At 39.8% G+C, this 19,876-nt stretch overlaps 1 protein-coding gene and 1 long non-coding RNA gene across 2 annotated transcripts in view; one reads left to right on the top strand and one right to left on the bottom strand.

Annotated features, from left to right (window-relative positions):
- The window catches only part of PGR (progesterone receptor), a 38,061-nt gene extending 21,790 nt beyond the window's left edge, over positions 1-16,271 (bottom strand). Inside the window, exons 1-2 of the mRNA XM_075491054.1 lie at positions 14,707-16,271; positions 13,217-13,368 (exon numbers count right to left, since the gene is read on the bottom strand). Coding sequence (XP_075347169.1) covers positions 13,217-13,368; positions 14,707-15,917 — 1,363 coding nt within the window. The 5' untranslated portion in view covers positions 15,918-16,271. The remainder of the gene's footprint in view (positions 1-13,216; positions 13,369-14,706) is intronic.
- LOC142404359 (uncharacterized) lies at positions 15,371-18,009 on the top strand. Its single transcript, XR_012773824.1, has 3 exons — positions 15,371-15,659; positions 16,661-16,783; positions 17,945-18,009. It is a non-coding gene; the product is annotated as an uncharacterized LOC142404359 (long non-coding RNA).
- Positions 18,010-19,876: the final 1,867 nt, after the last annotated feature.

Raw genomic sequence — 19,876 nt, 5'->3', positions numbered from 1 at the left:
TTTTCAGTTTCTTACCAGTACCTAGCATGAAAGCACGAAAACAAAAAAAAAAGTATTTATTTTGAGAGCGACAAAATGGATCAAAAAAGTATGGACAAATTACACAAGTACCAGTATCACGGATACTTCCTTCATGGAATATTGTGGATGTGGACCTCCAAATATAACAGACATCAATACCAAGCCTTTTAAATCTTCACTAATTTCTAGATCGGTATTACTCTGAGTTAGCCATCTGATGTCACCAGTAGCAACCAAATCTGAGATGATTATTCTACTCAGATGCTGTTATTCAGCTTTCTTTATAACCCTATTCTGTCCTTTCTCTGCACTTGGTAAAATGAGCAACTGTTGACCAATAACTTTTCTCCACAGAAGACAGACAATCTGAAAATGAATCCTCAGATGAAAATGCAGGAGAAAGAAGAACAGTCTACCCTAACAAAAGAAAAGAGCTAGTGCTAAACCATGTGAAACAATGTATTTGTTTCTGTGCTAACATTTTTTTAAGTAATTAATTTACTTCTTACCCGTACTTTTAAGAACAACTTGTTTGGTTTTAGTGAAAGAAACCTGATTGCCTGAAATTCATTTTTATAACAGTTCCTTTTTTTTTAGAAAACAACGGGTAAGTGAAAACAGTTGCCACACGCATTGCCTGGCATTTTAAAAGTAACGCAGTAAATTACAAGAAATTCTCATTTACTTTCTCCCATTAATTCTAATCCTGGATTCCTTCTTACAGGAAACATTACCAAAAGTAACCGAATGAATAAAAACCTGTCTTGCTTTTGGCAGCAGACCAGGAAGCAAAACACTTATTTTGAACACGTCTTCCTTGGGATTATTTGCAGTTTTCCCTCGTCTTGCTTTGCCTTTATTAGCTACAAAAGCATTCAGTCTTCTCATATGCAACAACCATTTCAAAACTCTGTTTAACTAAAATCTGTGAAGCATCAGATTATCTCTGCACTGCAGCATTCTGATGCTTTAATGTACAATTAATTTACAAAGGAGCACTTAAGTGTAGGTTGTTTTGTTTGTGAGTGTCTTGGTTTGGGGGGTTTCTCTGGTCCCCTGAAAGGTATCTCTTCTGGACCTCTTTTCTAGGGAATCCTTTGAGTCCACACAACATGGTCTGAGCCCATACAACCCATGTCCATTGCAAGACCAAAAAATGGACTATGTATTTCCAGCATGGCAGTAAATGCTCACAAGCAGCTCGCAATGCTATAGGCATTCAGTTTGTACTTTTCCCCCTATAATGACACAGAAAAATGCAGATCTACCAAAGCCAATGCCATGTTGTGAAATAGTACTCTTCAAGCACTCAGAGAACACTGTTTATACATTCTGGAATGATGTCAGTATTTAGAATTCACTCTTGATATCAGTACGTGCTTTGCGTACTCGACACTCAACTGCGTGCTCTAACTGCTAAAGGAGGCTAAGGAGTTTGGGTAGAAGCAGTAATGGCAACACTGTTCCTGCTGGAACAGGAAATTATCTGGAAAAACAGAAGTTAATAGTTTGATTTATACTGATACACATTTAAATATCCTGTATTATTTATATAATATTGTTTAAATATTATGCATCTAAGATTAAGCATTACAAATCAAAGGTGCAACACATTGTAAAATTTTAAATTTACAGTTACACATTTAAGTTTAGCTACAGCTCTTAAAAACCTCTTCGTAACTTAGGGGTTATTGGTAGATCCAATTTCCACTCCAATTGAAAATGCATGAATTACTTCACCATTACATAACAACTCACAAACTGCTTATTATAAATCCAAGATTGAACAAAATTTTTCACATTTGGAAAACAAATTGTAAATGAATCACAATTATGAAAACTACTCTTCAATATTCATATGTTCTAAAGTTGAAGAATAGACAGGATTAAGTAATATCTCTGTCCAGTGCATACCATGGAAGAAATGAAGTCTGTTATTGGAATTTAGGCACAGTCAGAATTTGATCTTCAAAAAGTTATTACTTCATTCCTATTTATTTCATAAATTGTATTTAAAAATCTAATAATGACTAATGACCTAATCTTTATTATGTCTTCACCTAGTTTATTTCTTCCATAAAACTTCCATGATACTAGCATAAAAGAAAGAAGCAAGAAAAAGCCAAAACCCTGCCAGCCCAATCCTCCCATGAGATTATGGTGATAAAATGTCAGGCACTTCTTGATTCTTACTGTCAACCGCTTCCTTGTTTTCAAAACTAGAAAAAAGCCACAGTCCTATCCTGAGCTTGAATCACACCTTCTTGCGAGTTTTCCACTCCACTCGCCTCTATCCAAGCTCTCCCCAAATCCTCCCATCCCAAAGTGTATTCCATTCATTCTCATTCAGCTGCAACTTATTTCAAAAACACCTAAGGTTCAGTTATATAGTATTTTTCATAGTCTCATCTGTCAGGGATTCTTTTATTATCTCAGTCATCTGATTTGATCTCATATGGATAGGTAAATCTGCATCAGTGTTCTCATCTGAAACTGTTTCTACCATTGTGCAGAGCTGGGTTCTGAGAAACTGCTACTTGCTTGACATTAAGTGGCAGCAACCATTGGAAGGACAGACTGTGTAAGAAATGGAAAACATGCCAGAGGTTTGGTTAATTTCAAAATTATGGGACAATATTTAGTTAGATGAAGTTGTCTGGAATGTTTTCACGGGATGCTAGAACATTTATTTGAAAACACATTTGCTGTACCTCAGTCTTTAGGATCACCTATATTTTTTCAATATGTGACCATTGCAGTTATATTAAATGCATGTACTAATGAAGTATCCAAAGACCCCTGTCAAGATAAAATTCCTGTTCAATTGGTAGCTTGTCATTCAGGATCTTTTATATGACTACTGTCATTATAACCAGGAAAAAAAACAGAAAAAACAGGATAGTAGTCTAATCCCTAGAGCACAGGTCAGAAAGTAAAGACTGATATTTGTGCTTCTTATAAAAATACAAATCTGGCAACTGTCACTTTCTCGGAAGTCTTCACCCAATGTTAAGTTTCCTATACGTTTACTTTTCACCTCTTTTGGAAAGTGCACATTGTAGCTCTCTCTCAACATGTCACAAGATCAGCTTGTGACCTAGATTTGATTGAGAATATGGAGAAAATACAGAGATGATTTCATCTGTTAATCATATGTTCCAGATTCTTGTAGGATAGCATTTTTCTTAATCTCCATCAAAGTCCATTTGTGTTAGCAAAGGTGGAAGTCCTAATGCAAACAGGCAAATACAACTTTAAGTACTGTAATGACTATTGCTATACTGGCAGGTTTATATCAGAAAGTGGTCAAAATGCCAATGGTCCACACACACAAATACAATCACGGGTTGTGCCATCTGCAGGTTGGCACTCTGCAGAGATCATACTCCAGCACTAAGAAATTTTAATGCAAATACTGCTGGAAGTAGCACGCATGCTGTCTTTAAAAACTGCACTATTAACTTAGCTCACTGATGTGCTCTAAGTCACTTAAAATCACTCGAGTAAACTAACGAGTCGTAGAGATTTTGCAGATGTGCAAAATATGGAAACCATAAGGCTTTATCTGCACCAGGGGTATCAGACACAAGCAATCAGTTATTTGTGTAAGTGCATCTGTGCTGAACTGCTGCCAGGCTGCACAAAAGCAAAGCACTTGTTTGCAGACCCTCAGTTCCTCCCGTCTGCAAATAAAAGTACTTTTTCAAATCTTTTCTCTCTCTCCCATATGTGATTCTGCCTCCCTGTATCACTCTGAACTGGCAATGCTTTCTTATAGAATCATCCTATCCCCACCACTGGAGGACTGTTCTTTGCAAAACATATCAGTGTTTTATCTAGTCTAGTTTTAGATTTCTGTCTAAAAACTGCAGGCATCTATTGCATCTCTTTGTAAATTATTTTATTGCCGAGTGTCTCCCAATGTTGACTTTCTGCTTCCCGAGAGCTAGCCTCCAGGTTTTGCTCAATAATTTACTGCCAAAATATTCTTTACATCTTACAATATTTTTCAAAAGTACCAGTTAAATTAATAGATTTAAAAAACCAAAGAGATTACTTTTTTACATAACTAAATTTAGAACTCCTTGTCAGGGGTTCTTGTGGAAGACGATAACAAACGTGCTTTCAAAATAAACAAAATGGAAAATAGCTTCACCTGTATACCTATAGTAAACACAATGGTGCAGATGCAACTTTTGAGTAAAATTTTGACTTCTGGAAGCGAAGACAATATACAAGGGTAAGGATTACTCTGTACTTGTTCTGACAGTCAGGTTTTCCATAACTAGGCAAACAGTCTAGCCTAGTTCATCATCAGTAAGGAGAAACACAGCTAACCTGACCTTTGCTCTCATCTAAACCAACCACTCTTCTACTTACACTGTTTCAATGTGCAAACCAGCAAATGTGGGTTGAGTTTGCCTCTCACTATGTGGGTTTACGAGCTTCGGTCTTGGAGAACTAGGAGTCTATACTACACAGTTCATAATACTGAAAACACACCCTTCGTGTCCCTGTATGCCATCACAGGCCATTACAATCTCAAAGATTCCACACACCTCAAACAATGTTTTTTAATTATTTAATATCAATTTCCCTTCTGTATTAACATTTTCTCTAAAAATAAAAAAGTCACTTAAGTGAGACTTAGGACTCTAACCACTTAACAAACACATCCTCCACTGACCTTACCATGCATAATCATTTTAGAAAAAGCCCAGTAGCTAGCGGGGCACTCGCTTTCAATTTCCCTCTTTGCTCACCAAAATAAAAATTCTCATTTCCCAACTCTTAAGCAGGTGTCCTGACTACTACTCTGTAGTCTATACTGGTATAAAGACCTGCTACTAATGCAAATCTGCTTCACAGCAAAGAATTTAGGATTAAATGGACTAAAGAGGGCAAAGAATGCATTAGCAGAGTAACTTGTGAATATGTTCCATCCTGGAATCTTCTTCTAGCTGAAATACTGTGGAATTTCTTTCTTTGTAATAATATAGTTCAAAGTGAAAACAATGAAGAATGAGTGCATCCTAGAGCCTAGTCATCCAAGAGCCTGGCGACCAGGACTGCAAGGAGGGAAAGGTGTGTTTGACTCTTTTCAGGCACTGGAGATGATGAACATAGCTCTCATATGCTGGGTGATTGCCTTACCTTTTCTATCTACTCAGCGATGGGGTTTGTGCCTATAACAGGTACTAGTAATTCCTTCATCTTTGTGAAGCTAGTCTTTCATTCCTTTGCCTTAATTACATGTGATGAAAAAAAGGATTGAGTAAAAATGTTTTGTTCAAAAAGAATGTAAAACTATGAAATGTTCATTCCTAAGTCAAATCTAGTATTCTTTTACAGTGTATTTTGCTTTGCTGAACAGATTTACAAGTAATTTTTGACGTAATTCTACTTACAACAAACTTTTGGTATTCTTCCACTCTGTTGTCTGCTGGTTTTAAGCATGTAATCTTACAGTCCTCTGTCAGGTTTTTTTGGTAAGTGGACCAAACAAAATTGGTTTCTCTAAAAGGGAAGCAGCGTTTTCAAACCACTATATATCTTGCAACTGCTTTCCTTCTCTTCAACAAACCACTTTCAATGTTTGCAACATCCTTGACTGACTCTCTCCTTCTCTTGTATTCTGATCTCAAAATCTTCCTGCCTTTTGCTGTGAATCCTGCAACACCATTGTCTTTTTTCTTCCAGAACCACTTCTCCAGACAGCAACCTGAGCACGTTGTTTTTATGATATCTACATAACAGAACAATTAAATGTACCTATCCTGTTTTCATTCATTTCTGGACAGAGCTAAAAGTTACAATCCTGTTTCTTAATCTTTTTAATTTCTCTGTCTGTTCCATCATTTCCAACAAGAAAAAAAAACTCAGAAAAACAAAATGAAGCAAAATTAAGTCCTATTTCACAGAAACTATCACGAACTGCAAAGACAGGATTACTATTTCATATTGACTTTCAGTTGGTTTGCTTAGATTGTTCACCACTGCAACATCTTGAAAGGCATAAAGTCTTTGAGTGTAAATACAGAAACTGACAACAGTAAAAATTTTCCACTAATACACTAATTTTCTGCTAATACCTTTCAGAACGAGATGCTGGCTTCTACAAGTCAGTATTTCCAGTTCTTTTTATAGTACTGAGTCACAATTGCTCCATGGTCACCATTTTTAAGTAATTAACTATATCAGTGGTATAAATACGCAAAATTATGGAACTGTCAGCTTTTTTGTCAGTAAGGGGTCTATTTCTTATAAATATAGAGCATGGGATTTGAACACAAAACCTACTTTAAAAGCACTCCAACTATTTCAAAGGTATACATCATTAAAGTATTATTTGTTCTTCTTATCCCTGAGTGTTGTATTCTTCTACCAACATAAGAAGCATTATATTTGTATTTCAGTCATCCCATCATTCTGAATTTAGTGAAAGTATTACAGCACATTGCCATGATAAGTTTTTTCACATATATTTTCTTCTTATTCTTTGACTTGTCCTACAACTGAACCGGTGGGACAGGGTCACTCGCTCACTCTAAGAGTAAAAAAGGTAGAAAAAACAGAAACATTAGAGCAGAAAAGGCAATGTGCAAAAAAACAGATATTGCTGCCTGTTGATCGAAACACCCAACAGACAACAAACTGCTAAAAAAACATGAAGAGGGGATTCATTTCACTAACTAGATTCTAAAGTGTGGACATCCAGCAAAACAAGTAGCGTACATTCCTTTCTTGGGCATGAGAGAAAAACAGGTACTTTAGGATGCAATTCGTCTTGAGTAGATGTCTAAATTTTGGTGCTTTAATAGCTAGCCTACTGCATGTTTAAAGTAACTGGCCAAAATATGCATGTCCGCATTGTAAATGCCTACAGCTTGGTGCAACAAATCCCACAGAAATTATTGTCTTTGAGGATAAGGGAAGATGGTATCATAACAATTGGACAAGAATAGGGTAATATTCTCCTGGATCTCAATGCCTACATGTAACTCTTTCTATGTTTTAACAGCAAAAGATTCCAGGTTGTTGAAATGTGCTCAGATGTTAACTGATATTAAGCAACAGTCACTTATGAAAATGCTGGAGCTGTGACTAGGTATAACCAGGAAACCTCTGAAGTGCAGCCATATATCACTGCACATAATGGCAGATTGTAACATACAAATGACAGTTTGTTAAGTCTTTCCATTCAGTAGTTTCTAAAGAACTACCTCTTACTAGTAAACCATCAGTTCTGTGGAACAGATACACAGCTTAAGGAGATTGACACCATCCAACTGAAATCTATTTTCAGTAGATAACAGTTTGACTATAAATAACTTACATTGTATATACTTATATAATTTGTAAATATTTTAATACTTAAAATAAGTATTATCTATATATTATTTTATATGTATTATTTTATATATAATACTTTTTAATATAATACTTTAAAAATATGAAATAAGTATTTTATATACTTATTATATTTCTCTTATATACTACAGAAATGTATTAGCTACCTTGGTGACATGGGTGGGATTCATATCACCAAATGCAGACAGTGTACATCCTCACCTGACACTCCTTTATAATCAGGGCTGAGAAATAGTTACTGTTAGAGTACTGTTATTTTCATCCCAAGTAGATATCTAAAATAAGTCAGTGAATTACGTCCTAGAAGTTCCTGTTTCTCTCCATTCACTGTGAAGTGAACTTAAGATGAGCAGCTCAGGTTACTCACATTGTGCACATTTAAAGTTAGAACAGAGGAGTATCTAGCAACACTGAGCAGTCAGTTGCTGGTGCTCTTTAAAGCATGCAGTTTTACACTACCTGAAAGAGTTTCTATTCCACCTGGAAAGATGTTTAAGGTAATATTTGATACTGTTTCTAAAATACTACATAAAGTTAAGCTAAAAATTTTAGTAATTCACATTTCTGCCGCTGATTATGTTCTAAGCCACGCCTATCAGGAAACCAGTAGTAAGTCACAACGAGAGCAGTAGGAAGCCCAGCATTAGCACAATAACCAAAGTACCAGAACGACTGCAGTCTTAGCTCACTCAGTTGTTGTGCCTCATACCAATCAATTCATCAAATTAATGTTTGTCAAATGGCTGAACAACAAATACTTTTGAAGTCAGAAGTATGATGAAGATATACAATTATGTATCGGTACAGATTTTCTTCTTTCCCTTTTCATGATGCAAATTCTTTGTTCTCACAAAAGTGACATTTCCCACTTGAATTTTAGGAACCTCAATGAAGTAACTTTGTACATTTGAATTTTGAAATACCCTTAGCTTACTGTACATTAACACATTTTGGTCATGTGCAAAATAAAAGAACTTTAATAATATTAAATTTGTATTAAGTTAAAAGTATTTTCATCTCTCAACTTGCCGTACATAGGCTTTGTATGTTTGTATGTTTTCTACTTCATGAAACTTTCATCGCTATCGGGTTTACAGTACACGTTGTACCAAATTCTGATCCCAAGATCCAGCCTGGAAAGTTGGATTAAAAACTGGAAATCCCTGCAGAGTTAGGACAGCAAGGAACTTTTTACATCTGCTTCATCAATTTCATGGCCAAAAGGGTCTCTATAGTACTGCATTTCACTCTGTTTTCAAAGAGGATTTTCTATTAGTGGTTGATATTTTTTTAAATATTCGGCTTGCTGTGCCATTTTACATTCTTAAGCTATGGAAAAGCACAACTTTTTAGTCCAGCAATTTTCCTTATGCATAGTATTTCACTACTTACATAGTGAATCACGCTGTCATCACAAAACTGCCTATACATAACCCAAGTCAGATAAACTTTATCAGAAAGTTTGGCTGAAGTCATGGTCAACCTTCTTACTGTGTAGACATAGCTCATCTTTAATTCCTCCACTTTCCTCCATATACAGACTGTAAAAACTTGTAGAAACCCTACTTTCTGTCAGACCGAGTTTGCCAAATTCAGGTCTCAGAGAGAAGAAAAGTTCACACTTTGTCAGTTAAGTGTTAGCTACTACATATGGTTGAGCTTGTTCCCTATTATCTGTACGGCGCTGTTACTCTGAGCTTGAAGCACATATCAAAACTAGACAAATCTGCTATATAATCATTAGATCAATTTTGTAATAGGGTCCCAGGTATTTAAACAAATCAAGATTTAGTTTCTGACCCATCATATTTATGTTGGCCTCAAACTCTTCAGATTGAGGCAACTACTTTTCATTAGACGTCAACAGTATAAACAAAGTGCAAAGGAAAGCAAATGCTTTGTATAAATACAGAACAAAAATTAGAAGTGGGACTTTGTATAGGAAACACAGCACGTGACATTTTTTTCAGGATTTAGGTAATTTTAATTTTTTATTAGCAAAACTAATATAAAGGAGATGCTTTCAACAAAAAGGCAAGAATGCAGGCCACCAAGAAACCAAGTGTTAGCAACAGTGCAACTCCAGAATCCCAAAACTCTACACACTGGGTTCCTGTTCAGGACAGAAATTTTACCATGGAGTTACACAAGCATTTTGATCGTGGTTGCCCTGCACAGTTCTACATGAAGGTATCTTTATAAGACATCATTAATGACCATTTGATGATTTAGTGCTAAAAAAGTAAGAGTTCATTTCTTCATCTTCATTTCCCTAACACCCCATTAGAAATATTATACCTAATTTTTGTTACCATGAACTAGATATATTGGTAGCACTTAAAAAATGCCTGATCATCAACAGCAAATTACTTTGCACCTATAGTAATTCTACACATTTGAAAGCATCTTAAATATTATTTCTGAATTTTTTTGTATTGGTAACTCCAAACTGCCCATCACTCTCAGCTCACTGACAGGGGTAGCACTACCCCATCAGCACACTGAATCCAATTTTGTCTTTTCAAATTTCTTAACCAAATATAAACAACAGTAACTTTTGTTATTTTCATTATACCCAAAGGGGATCTTTAAAGCATTTTTTAAAAGCCTTGTAATTTGTTTGTACAATAAGTGAATCAACAGACTAGTAAATCAGTTCTTTGTAAGGGATGAACAAAAAATGTACAACCTCTAAATGCAAATAAATGTTTCTAAAAAAAAATTGCATTTTTGGTTAACCTACTTCAGGATTCTGCTTATAGTAAAATATGCTTATTGTATTAACACCATCTTTTTCTTTATGCATATAGGCACATATGGGGAGCCAAGAACCCAAAAGACAGAAAATATCTACCAAATCATATATATTTAAGAATTCATTGCCAAAAAACCATTCTAAAATACTTTAATTCTAAATCTACACTTTCATGTTAGTGATCCTCATACAGTTCCGACCCCCTGTTAAGCTGTATGTGTATCTGCTAGTTATATTCAAATGTATGACTAAATCATACTTAGAATAGAAACATTTCTAGGTTCACCTATACAGTTTTAAATGATTGTTCAGTCTGAGTATTTTAAAAAAGCTTTGGTTTTATTTCAAAAAGATTAGAGATGAAAAATGGAGTTTTCTGGATAACATAACGGTCCATTTTATCCCAAACGAAGCATTTAACTAATACAGTATTTTCCACACAATAGGGGAGAGCAAAATAAATGGTGTGTATGAATAGGACAATTTCTGTGAAAAAAATTACATGGGCTATTAGATTTGAAACAGCCAACATATCTGAGATTACAGAAATAATTAAAAGAGAAAGTAGACATTTTCCAACAAATGTAATACCACTATACTATGTACCTTGTTATCTACACACTTGAAAACCTCATAACATATGAAAAAGATCTCAAAATACAGAAAATCTAAGAAGTACCAAAAGCCATCTATTTCCAATCATGTTTTAATTTCTCATAATGATCAGTACTTTATGGAAAGTATATGAAAACTAGAGTTTCGATCATGAATTCGCACTCACAAAGTTTAACATCTTATTTGCATAAATTATTATTTAAAAAAAAACCCACATCTGTAGTAGTACTAAAAATTTAAAAAGGTAAATAAGGCATTCCCACTCAAAGAAATGATGGGCAGGTGGCCATTTTACATAAGAAAAATGTCTCAACTTTATACAATTGCCACTGTGAATTTTTAAACACTATTTTTTATTGTATATACAATAAAAATATTCTGTTTCTTCTTAAAGAAGAGTAATTTGCCACCTTTATCTCTAATAAGAAATAAAAAAGTACTTTAAGTCTAAATGAAATCAAGTATCTATCCATAAATGGGATTATTTCAATGCTAGTCATTATACCCTACGCTTCCATTAAAATAAGAAGTCCATCTCTTTAAGGAACTCTCTGTATACTTGCACTTTCTACACAAAAACAGGTAACTGTATTTGTTCATCTTGCTCATGCCTACACTGCTCATGCCTGTCATTCTGCCCCATAAGACTCAATAACCTGTATTTTTTCTTATTATAGCCAGGTAGTCTGAGGCAGTTGTCCGTTCTTTGAATATTCTACTAAAAAACCCAAACACACTTCCTCACCATACTCTCAGTCTTTGGAATAATTTAAAAATTGAAAGTTTGAAGTTGCTATGTAAAATATAAGCATTTTGTTTGTGTAATTGTGTTGACCTCTTATTTCTCTGTATGTCTATATTCTTAATCTGGTAAGATTCTGCAAATACAGACTTTGATTAAATAATCAGTGAAAACAACCTTAAAATATTCCTACTGCCAATTTATATGGCTTCTTAATATTTATCATTAAAATATTTATGCTAAACAGTAATAAGATATGTTTTTGAGCAGTTCACCTACTGCACAAACACAACTGGAAACTAGTTTAGGAAAGAGATGAAATTCAGAAGCGATGGAATCAAATTCAAACAAAAAATGACAATATTACTGTATAGGTGAAAAGTGAGTAATAAAACTTATTTCAAAATATGGCACTCATAAATTACACTACACTCATTCTTAAAACTTCAGCTCCCTGTCTTTTTTAAAAGTATATAGCTGATTTACCAAAATAACCAAAGCAAAAAATGTGAAGCCAAACCAAGAGACCAGTCACCAGCAAGTGAAACTTAAATGTATTCCTCTAAGTGACTTAAGAGACAAGTGTTTTGCTTGCAACGTAACATGTATGTTTCTGATGGCTTTCTCATGAATTCCATTAAATGTATTAGAGAAAATGAGGCACTAGCTCAAAAGTTCATCTACTCTAATGTTATCACTTTGCAAGTACCTAGTATGTTAAAGAGCATACGCTTAAAGTAGAAAGTAACAGCACACTGAAACAAAAAAATCTAACTACATTATTTTGCTAAACTTTTATTTTTCCAGTATTTCCCTCTTCATCTGAAGAGCAATAAACTCTATAAAGTTGAATAAACTATGTATCACAAGAAAATACCTGATGCAATTTTTTATTTTAAGGAATCCTATACATTGTAACAATCATTTTTTTTAAGTATATGGAGCAGAAATTTGAATATCCTAGTTCTGACAGGATCAGATAAAAATCAGAAAAGGAGACAAAACTTAAAATGTAGAAGGATTTGTTTCACCTCCTCATCCGTTGAACTATATAAAGCAATCTGTTCTTGCATTCATATTTAAAATCTCAGTGGGTATTTATGGACAAGGCATATAACATAATCCAAAAAGAAAAAATAAACATAGGCATTGCTACTGATTTATTAAACCTGCAGCCTGATTTTGTAATTTAATGGCTATTTGGAACAAAAGTCAAAACCACTTATTATTATTATAACTTGAAATAGTTCAGAGAAACTTGAAATACTTCCATAAATCTCAGGAAGCCAAATTTTGCATCTTGCAAGCAAGAAAAATTCCACGACTTTGAAAACAAAATGAAGCTAAAATAAATTCTTATCTGTCTATCATTAGTTCATACCCACAAAATCTTCCTTTGAATAGCATTTACACTTTTTAAAACAAATTGTGTAATACACAAGATTTTCATGAAACTCTCCCTACTCAGAAAGACTGATAAACAGAAAATAATAAATAGCAAATAATGAAAGTAAAACAAAAAATACTAGCAAAATCAATTAAGAAAGAATTTAGTTAGTATTCACTGCAATGTTTTAAGAGAGTTGCCGAAGCAAAAAACATTACTACAGTGATAACATTTTTAAACATCAGCAATAAATAAAAGGTATGTCCTTAGCAGTGCCTAAAAAGATGTATCTCGGATAATTAGTAACAATGGCATCATATAGTACCTTCCATTGCCCTTTTAAAGAAGACTTTACAACTTCCACAGGTAAGTACTCCATAGTGGCAACCAGAAGCCTCATCACCGCAGATGAGACAAATCTTCTGGGGTAGCGATTCAAAACCGTACTGAGAATTCTGGCTGCTTTCTGTATCTGGCCTTCAAAACAAAAAAGAATTAAGAAAAATGAAATATCCAGTTTTGCAACAATTAACTACTTACCTGTATTAATCGGGTTTATGCTAAAAACTTTTTTTTAAAATTCGTAATTAAGCTACAGAAGGGTAAGAAAAAAATAAAGTATGACTGCCTTTCCGCTTATGGGTTTGTCTCTACTAGGGTAAAAGGCACATTTGTAAAGTCTGCCTAGTCATTAAACAGAAAAGTAGCAGGCAAAAAGCATAGTAGTATTTTAATCTGTTTTAGCTAAAAAAGGTACAATCTAGGAACTCTGTTAAAACTCTTAAAACTGTTAAAACAGATGAATTCTGTTCATCTTCCTCAGATCAAGAACTTTTGTGAGTAAAGTCATGCTGACTGATACTCTTTTTCCTTGTACGTAGAATGGTACAGAGACAGAATCCAATAGAAGTCAATTGAATTTCAAAAGCCCCTTTCACATGGGAAATAACGAAGTTTCATCTCAGCTAGAAAAATCTTTAATATTTGTCGCTTCCCATTCAGGTACAGCATTCTCATCAATAACTAACTATGATGAGTACATTGAGGGAATTGGAAAGTTCTTCCAAATTTCTCTCCAAGAAAAGAAACAGACTAACCTACTCAATCATTATGTTTACAAAAATCAAGGATTTCCGTTGAAACTGTAGCATTGTATATACATCTTTTTGCATACATTTCTAGGTAATGCACAATATCTTGGCATCACAGTAAGCCATTTCATTCTAACAAATCAATAAACAAGTGTTTCAGTTTCCTTTTTTGTGTGAAATTAACTGATTTTGGGTTTTTTTCCAAATCGGGGATAATATTTTGGAGAACGTTTAGGTATTTATGAATATTGTCTCGCCGTCACTGAGGAGAGCCTGGAGAACACTCTGCTCCCCCCCCCCCCCCGGAGCCGGTCACTTGCTCGGACATCAGGTGGCACTGGACCGCCGCAGCGGTAAAAACGTAACTTCTCCCCGAGCGTCACGGTGCCAAAACGACCCGAGAGGTGCCAGCTGCCACGTTACCGCTGTGCTGGTCTCACACACACCTGCGACACCCAGGCGCGCACAGACAACACCGAAAATGGAACGGCGGCTGCAGTTACCGCCTCAAACGGGGCTTCGCCGAGTCAAACTTCGCCCGGCTTTCTCTCGGCACCTTCCAAGAGCCCCTCGGAGTGCCACCCAACCCCTCACCCGCGGCAGAGCCGCCCTTCCCGAGCAGAAAGCGCGGAGCTCTCCCGGGCGCGGCGCGACCCCTCGGCCCGTCCCCTCAGCGCGGGCACCCGCGCGAAAGGGCCCGCCGCCTTCCGCCGCCCTCCCTTACCGAACGTAGCCGAGGTAAGGCGGGCACAGCTGGGGCAAGCCCTCCTTCAGCACCGCCGCCGGGAAGCCCAGGGGCTGGTGCCCGTTGAGACCCAAGGGCGGGTAGAGGCCCGGCGGCGCGGCCGAGGTGGAGGGCAGGCTGTCCGGCGCCGCCGCCGGCCCGTATGCCCCGGCCAGGAGGGTGGGCTCCGTCTTGTAGAGGACGCACTCCAGCGAGGGCTCCTGCCCGGCCCGCGCGGGCTGCGGGTAGTCGGCGCAGCCCGCCGCGGGGGTGGCCCTGCCGCCCGGGTAAGGGGTGGGGAGGCCGAGACCCTCCTCCTTGATCCTCAGCGCGGGCTGGAAGTCGCCGTAGGCGAAGTGCCCCTCCTTGGCGTCCGCCGGCGGGTAGACGTAGCCCGCCGGCTCCGGGGCGGGGGGCGAGGAGCGCGGCCCCGCGGCGCCGCCGCCGCCCTCGTACTGCGCCACGTCCAGCAGCTGCCGCGTGCGCGAGGCCAGGTAGGCAGAGTTGAGCGGCAGCAGCGGCACGTGCAGGTACTCCTGCCCCGCCGCCCCCGCCTCCGGCCGGGCCCCGCCGCCGGCGAAGCCGCGCTCCCCGCCGGCCAGCGCCGCCAGCCCGGCGGCCTCGCCCTTGGGGGCCGCGGCGGGACCCTCCGCGCCGCCGCCCGCCCCCGCCGGCCGCGGTTTAGCGGCGGCGGTCAGGGCGTCGCCGGCCGGCCAGAGCGGGGCGGGCCGCGGCGGGGGCTGCGAGGGGCCGGGCGCCCCCGGGGCGGCTTCGCCCGCCTTCTGCGAGGGGCCGCGGCTCATCGGGGCGCCGGGCGCCTCCGCGGCCTCCGCCCCGAAGAAGGACCAGGGCGCCGCGGCCACGGCGGAGCCGGCATGAGCCGCGGGCGCCAGGAAGGTGTCCAGGACGGTGTCCAGGGAGTCCTTGTCCGAGAGGGAGCCGCTGCCCGGCCGGTATGAGAGGGAGTCCCGGTCCTCTTCCTCCCCCGGCTGCTGCTGCTGCCGCGGCTCTTCTTCCTCCTCCTCTTCCTCCTCCTCCTCCTCGTCCTCCTCCTCGTCGCTGCTCTTGGGGTAGAGCAGCCGGTCCAGGGAGATGTCGATGGCCTCCACTTCCCTGCGGAAGGGGTCTCGGCCGGGCTGGCCCTGCAGCAGGACCGCCCCGTCTCTGGCAGGCGGAGGTGCGCTGGGCTCCTTGGCCTTCACCTCGGTCATGGTGGCCCGGGGCAGGGCTGGACGCCGGTGGGTCTCCGGCCCGGGGAGCGGCCGGGCGGTTCCTCACATCCTGGACGTGCCCGCTGAGGCGGCGGGGTGGGTGCCGCTCACATGGCGCTGCCTTCGGGGGGCGGCTCAGCCCCGACCCCGCCGCCGGGAGGGGCGTGAAACGGCGCCGGGGGAGGTGCAGCCTAGAGGGGAGAAACGACCGGAGCGTGTGCGGGAGGCGGGAGGAGCGGCGGGAGGGAAAGCGGGGGCCCCCCCAGGCTCCGGCGGCGGGCGGGCTGCTGCTCGCTGCCCCCCGGCTCCGCTTTTCCCTCGACTGCTTCCCGCCGTCCGCGCTCGGCCCGGGCGGGCTGGCCGCCGGCTCCACGCCCCCTCGCCCGCCCCTCCCCGCCGCCAGCCCGCGCCCTTACCGGCGGGCTGCGCTGCCGCCGCGGGGCACGGACTCGCCCCTCCCCGCCCCCCCGCTCTCCGCCTGCCGCCGCGGGCTGCCCCGCCGCCGCTCCGCTCTGCCTCCGCGGGGCAGCCGGTCCCGGGCACTGCGGCCACCCCAGCAGCTTTTCCACCGGCTCCTCCTCCGCTCCGCGTGTCCCGGCCCGTCCCTCCCATCGCTCGCCGTGCCCGCATCCCTCTCCCATCGCGTCCGTCTCCCCGCGTCTCAGGCCTGCGCTTTCCGGCCTCTCCCCACCGCTTTGCTTTCTCCTTGCCTTCTCATGCCTTTCCCCCCATCTCTTGTGCAGGTGCCCTGTCCCACGCTTCACCATCCCGGGAAGTGCAACTCTGGACTGGGCACAGGCTACAAGCAGGTTGGGTAGGTCCCTGTTTTGGAGAGCAGAGAGCAAGACAAGCTTCACTTATTTGCGGTGACTACAGTATAGTCTTCCTTTTGTCTGGGTTTCACCATCCCCTTCAGACATTCATTGTAATTTTCAGGATTAAGCTCTGGCCCAATTTCTATCCTAATACAACATCCATTTTCCAGGAGCAAAGAAACCAATGCATTGTAAAGCACTTCACATTACATTCAGGGACCTCAAAATATCCTCTACACTGGAGAAAGCACAGCGCTTTTTCCTACAAAATGTTTGGGAAATGGGGCATTCTTTGCCTGTAATATTTTCCTTTAATTACTTTGTCAGGGTGAATGAGAGGACATTTAAAATGGGCCTGGTTTACAGGGGCTGGGTGGCCAACCTGCACACGGCAAGTTACAATCCAGCCTAAGTTAGTTCTGACCAAGAAGCTGTCACCAGCTAATTGCTGCCTGGCATTCTGTGTAAAATGCTGGCGTTGCGGCAGAACCCATTCAGCTCAATAAGACAAATACTAATTGGAAAAAAACCCCAACCCTTAATACAATTTGCATTATATAGCAGTCTCAGAAAAGAAACTTGTGTTGAAAGATACAAAGAACAGATTAGCGTAGGAGTAGTCCTCGTGACTTTGAGTAGAATCACTGTATTTTTGATTCATAGAGAAATGTGCTCTGTTACGTGTTTGTTTGTGCATTGTAAGTGTAACATGCTTTTCAGAAAAGAAATCTTTTTTCAAAAACTCTGATCAGCACAAAATAGTTGCTTTTGTTATTTTACTTTCAAAATATTTTCAGACTGAAAAGGACAGCTTATTGGGGAGAAAAACATAACTTTTTGAAATTATTTCAGTGTTCTGAAAGCTAACATCAGAAATCATACAGGGCAACTTTATAGAAGCAGTGGCTTCACACAAACCTTATTCAATGTGGTGTGTACTTTCTACATTATTCTTGGCAAAATACTGGCTGATAGACTGCTTTAGGAGTCTGCCTTTTAGTCCTTTAAGAAGTAGGAGAAAATCTTTATTTTTTTCCTTTTTAAAAAAGAATTATGGCATCGTGATAATAGCTAACATTTTAAAACTTAGATGTCATGTAGGCACCTCTATATACATTCAGGAGGTTAATCTGAATGATAGACATCAAAGTATACTTGCTATGTATAGGAATATTTCTTGAACAGCAGTGTCTCACACTGTTGATATTGCAGGGGAAAGAACTGTTTGACCAGCAAGTAGCAAGAATTGAAGATGTCTTCATAAAACCTACCAGTGGTACCAATGTTAAAAGAATGCTCTCAAAAGGCGCTATCCAGGTCTGTTATGACATGACATTAAAACAAATAATTTGAAGTGCTTCTCTGGCTACCGAGTTTCTGTTTTTCATGCTACAATATTTCTCCCTTCTCCCAAGCCTTCCTTTTCTCAGAAGAGGCAGAAGTTCATCTCCAGTACTGTTCATCTCCATGCTCATTTTGGTTTTCCCCTGATGTTTTCATGATTAGTCAGCTAGTTGTCATGTCTGTTTATTGCCACTGTTTTGCTTTCTCATTTCCACTTCCGCAAATGCACGCAGCATTCATGGCCTGCATCTTTACAGAAATGTGCTCCAAAGGCTTGTTTCCTTACAGTGACTTGCCTCCTTACTACTGCTTCAGGACTAGGAGACGGAAAGAGCCACAGATGGCAGGAATAGAATAGGGGGGGAGGTCCTGAAAGGAAAGCAGCACCATGTAGTTTCCACAAGACCGTCTTGATGATGATGATGATTTATCCGCTAAAATTCTACATTAACAAGACCATGTGACTGTAAATACCTGTAAATTCACCAGAAATATATATGTTTACTACTTGCATATTTATCTAAATGTTAGCAGTTAAATGTTGTCCAGATTTTCTGCTGTCCTTCCTAATTTCATTTTTATGACCTGCCAAATATACTCAGTTCCTTAATGGTAACGGTATTGGTATGCTGAATTGTCATTATTTAAGGAAAACATTTTGGGTTCTTTATCTTTAGGACATTTATTGGGCTTTGATTTACATTGGCTTCACATGATTTCTATGAACTTTCACTGGAAACTTTTGCTATTTTCTTCGTATTATTCTGTCCATAACCTTCATGCCCCACCCCTAGAAGCGTTCAAGGACAGGTTGGACGGGGCTTTGAGCAACCTGATCTAGTGGAAAGATGTCCCTGCCCATGGCAGGGGGGGTGGACTAGATGGCCATTAAAGGTCCCTTCCAACCCAAACCATTGTATGATTCTGTGATTCATTCGTTTCTGTTTGCTGTCAGATTTTCTCATATCATTTGGATGCTTTCCCTGATATTGCTATGGTATCATAAATTTTCCAGTGAGAACACTTCAAAGTATGCCCTGTTAAATTTATTGACATTCGAGTGTTGTTGCCTTTTATTCATTTCAATTTATTCATTTTGTTGTTGTGGCAACCACAATTACAGCAAAACAGGTTTTCTTAGGGTATTTCCCCACCTAATTTTCATTTACAAGCCATTAAAATTGAAACTGACATTTTCAATTCAGATCTAAAAATGACATTTTTTTTTATATTAGGTAGACTTTTGCTGAATATAAAAATTTCAAAAAGCAAACAGTATGAATAGATTTGTACTTCAGAATAGACCTATTTTGAACCAAACTGTAAAATATTGGAGGGTTCTATTGACATATTGCATTTTTTAAAATTCAACCAGAACTTGCAAAAATAATATTTGAGAGCTCATATTATTTTTGTGTCTATTTCCTTGCTCTGTTCAAAAAATGTGGATGAGTAAAAGGTGCACTTAACCCAACTTCTCAGCTGTCTTGCTTTGCGGCACAATTCCTGTATAAAATGTCAACAGGAATAGTAATAGAATTGTACTGAGAACTCTCATTGTAATGCTGTAGATTTGCATTTAATTTGTTAAGTAGTTCCTGAGCATTTGTTTTGACCATTCAAACATTCAACTGTACACTTTTAAGCAGTAAACATTTTTGATAGACCCCTCAAAATATTTCTAATGTTGTTGGTTTATATAAAAAGAAAAAATGCTGTATGAGAAACAAGACAAGTACACAGCCTCCTCAGACACTACAAATATCAAAATCACAAACCTTTTCTATGACCCCCTTTTCT

The sequence above is a fragment of the Mycteria americana genome, chromosome 1, assembly GCF_035582795.1.
Source record: "Mycteria americana isolate JAX WOST 10 ecotype Jacksonville Zoo and Gardens chromosome 1, USCA_MyAme_1.0, whole genome shotgun sequence".
Lineage (NCBI taxonomy): Eukaryota > Metazoa > Chordata > Aves > Ciconiiformes > Ciconiidae > Mycteria > Mycteria americana.
The sequence above is the reverse complement of the archived record's forward strand: the minus strand, read 5'-3'. Positions and strand labels throughout refer to the sequence as shown.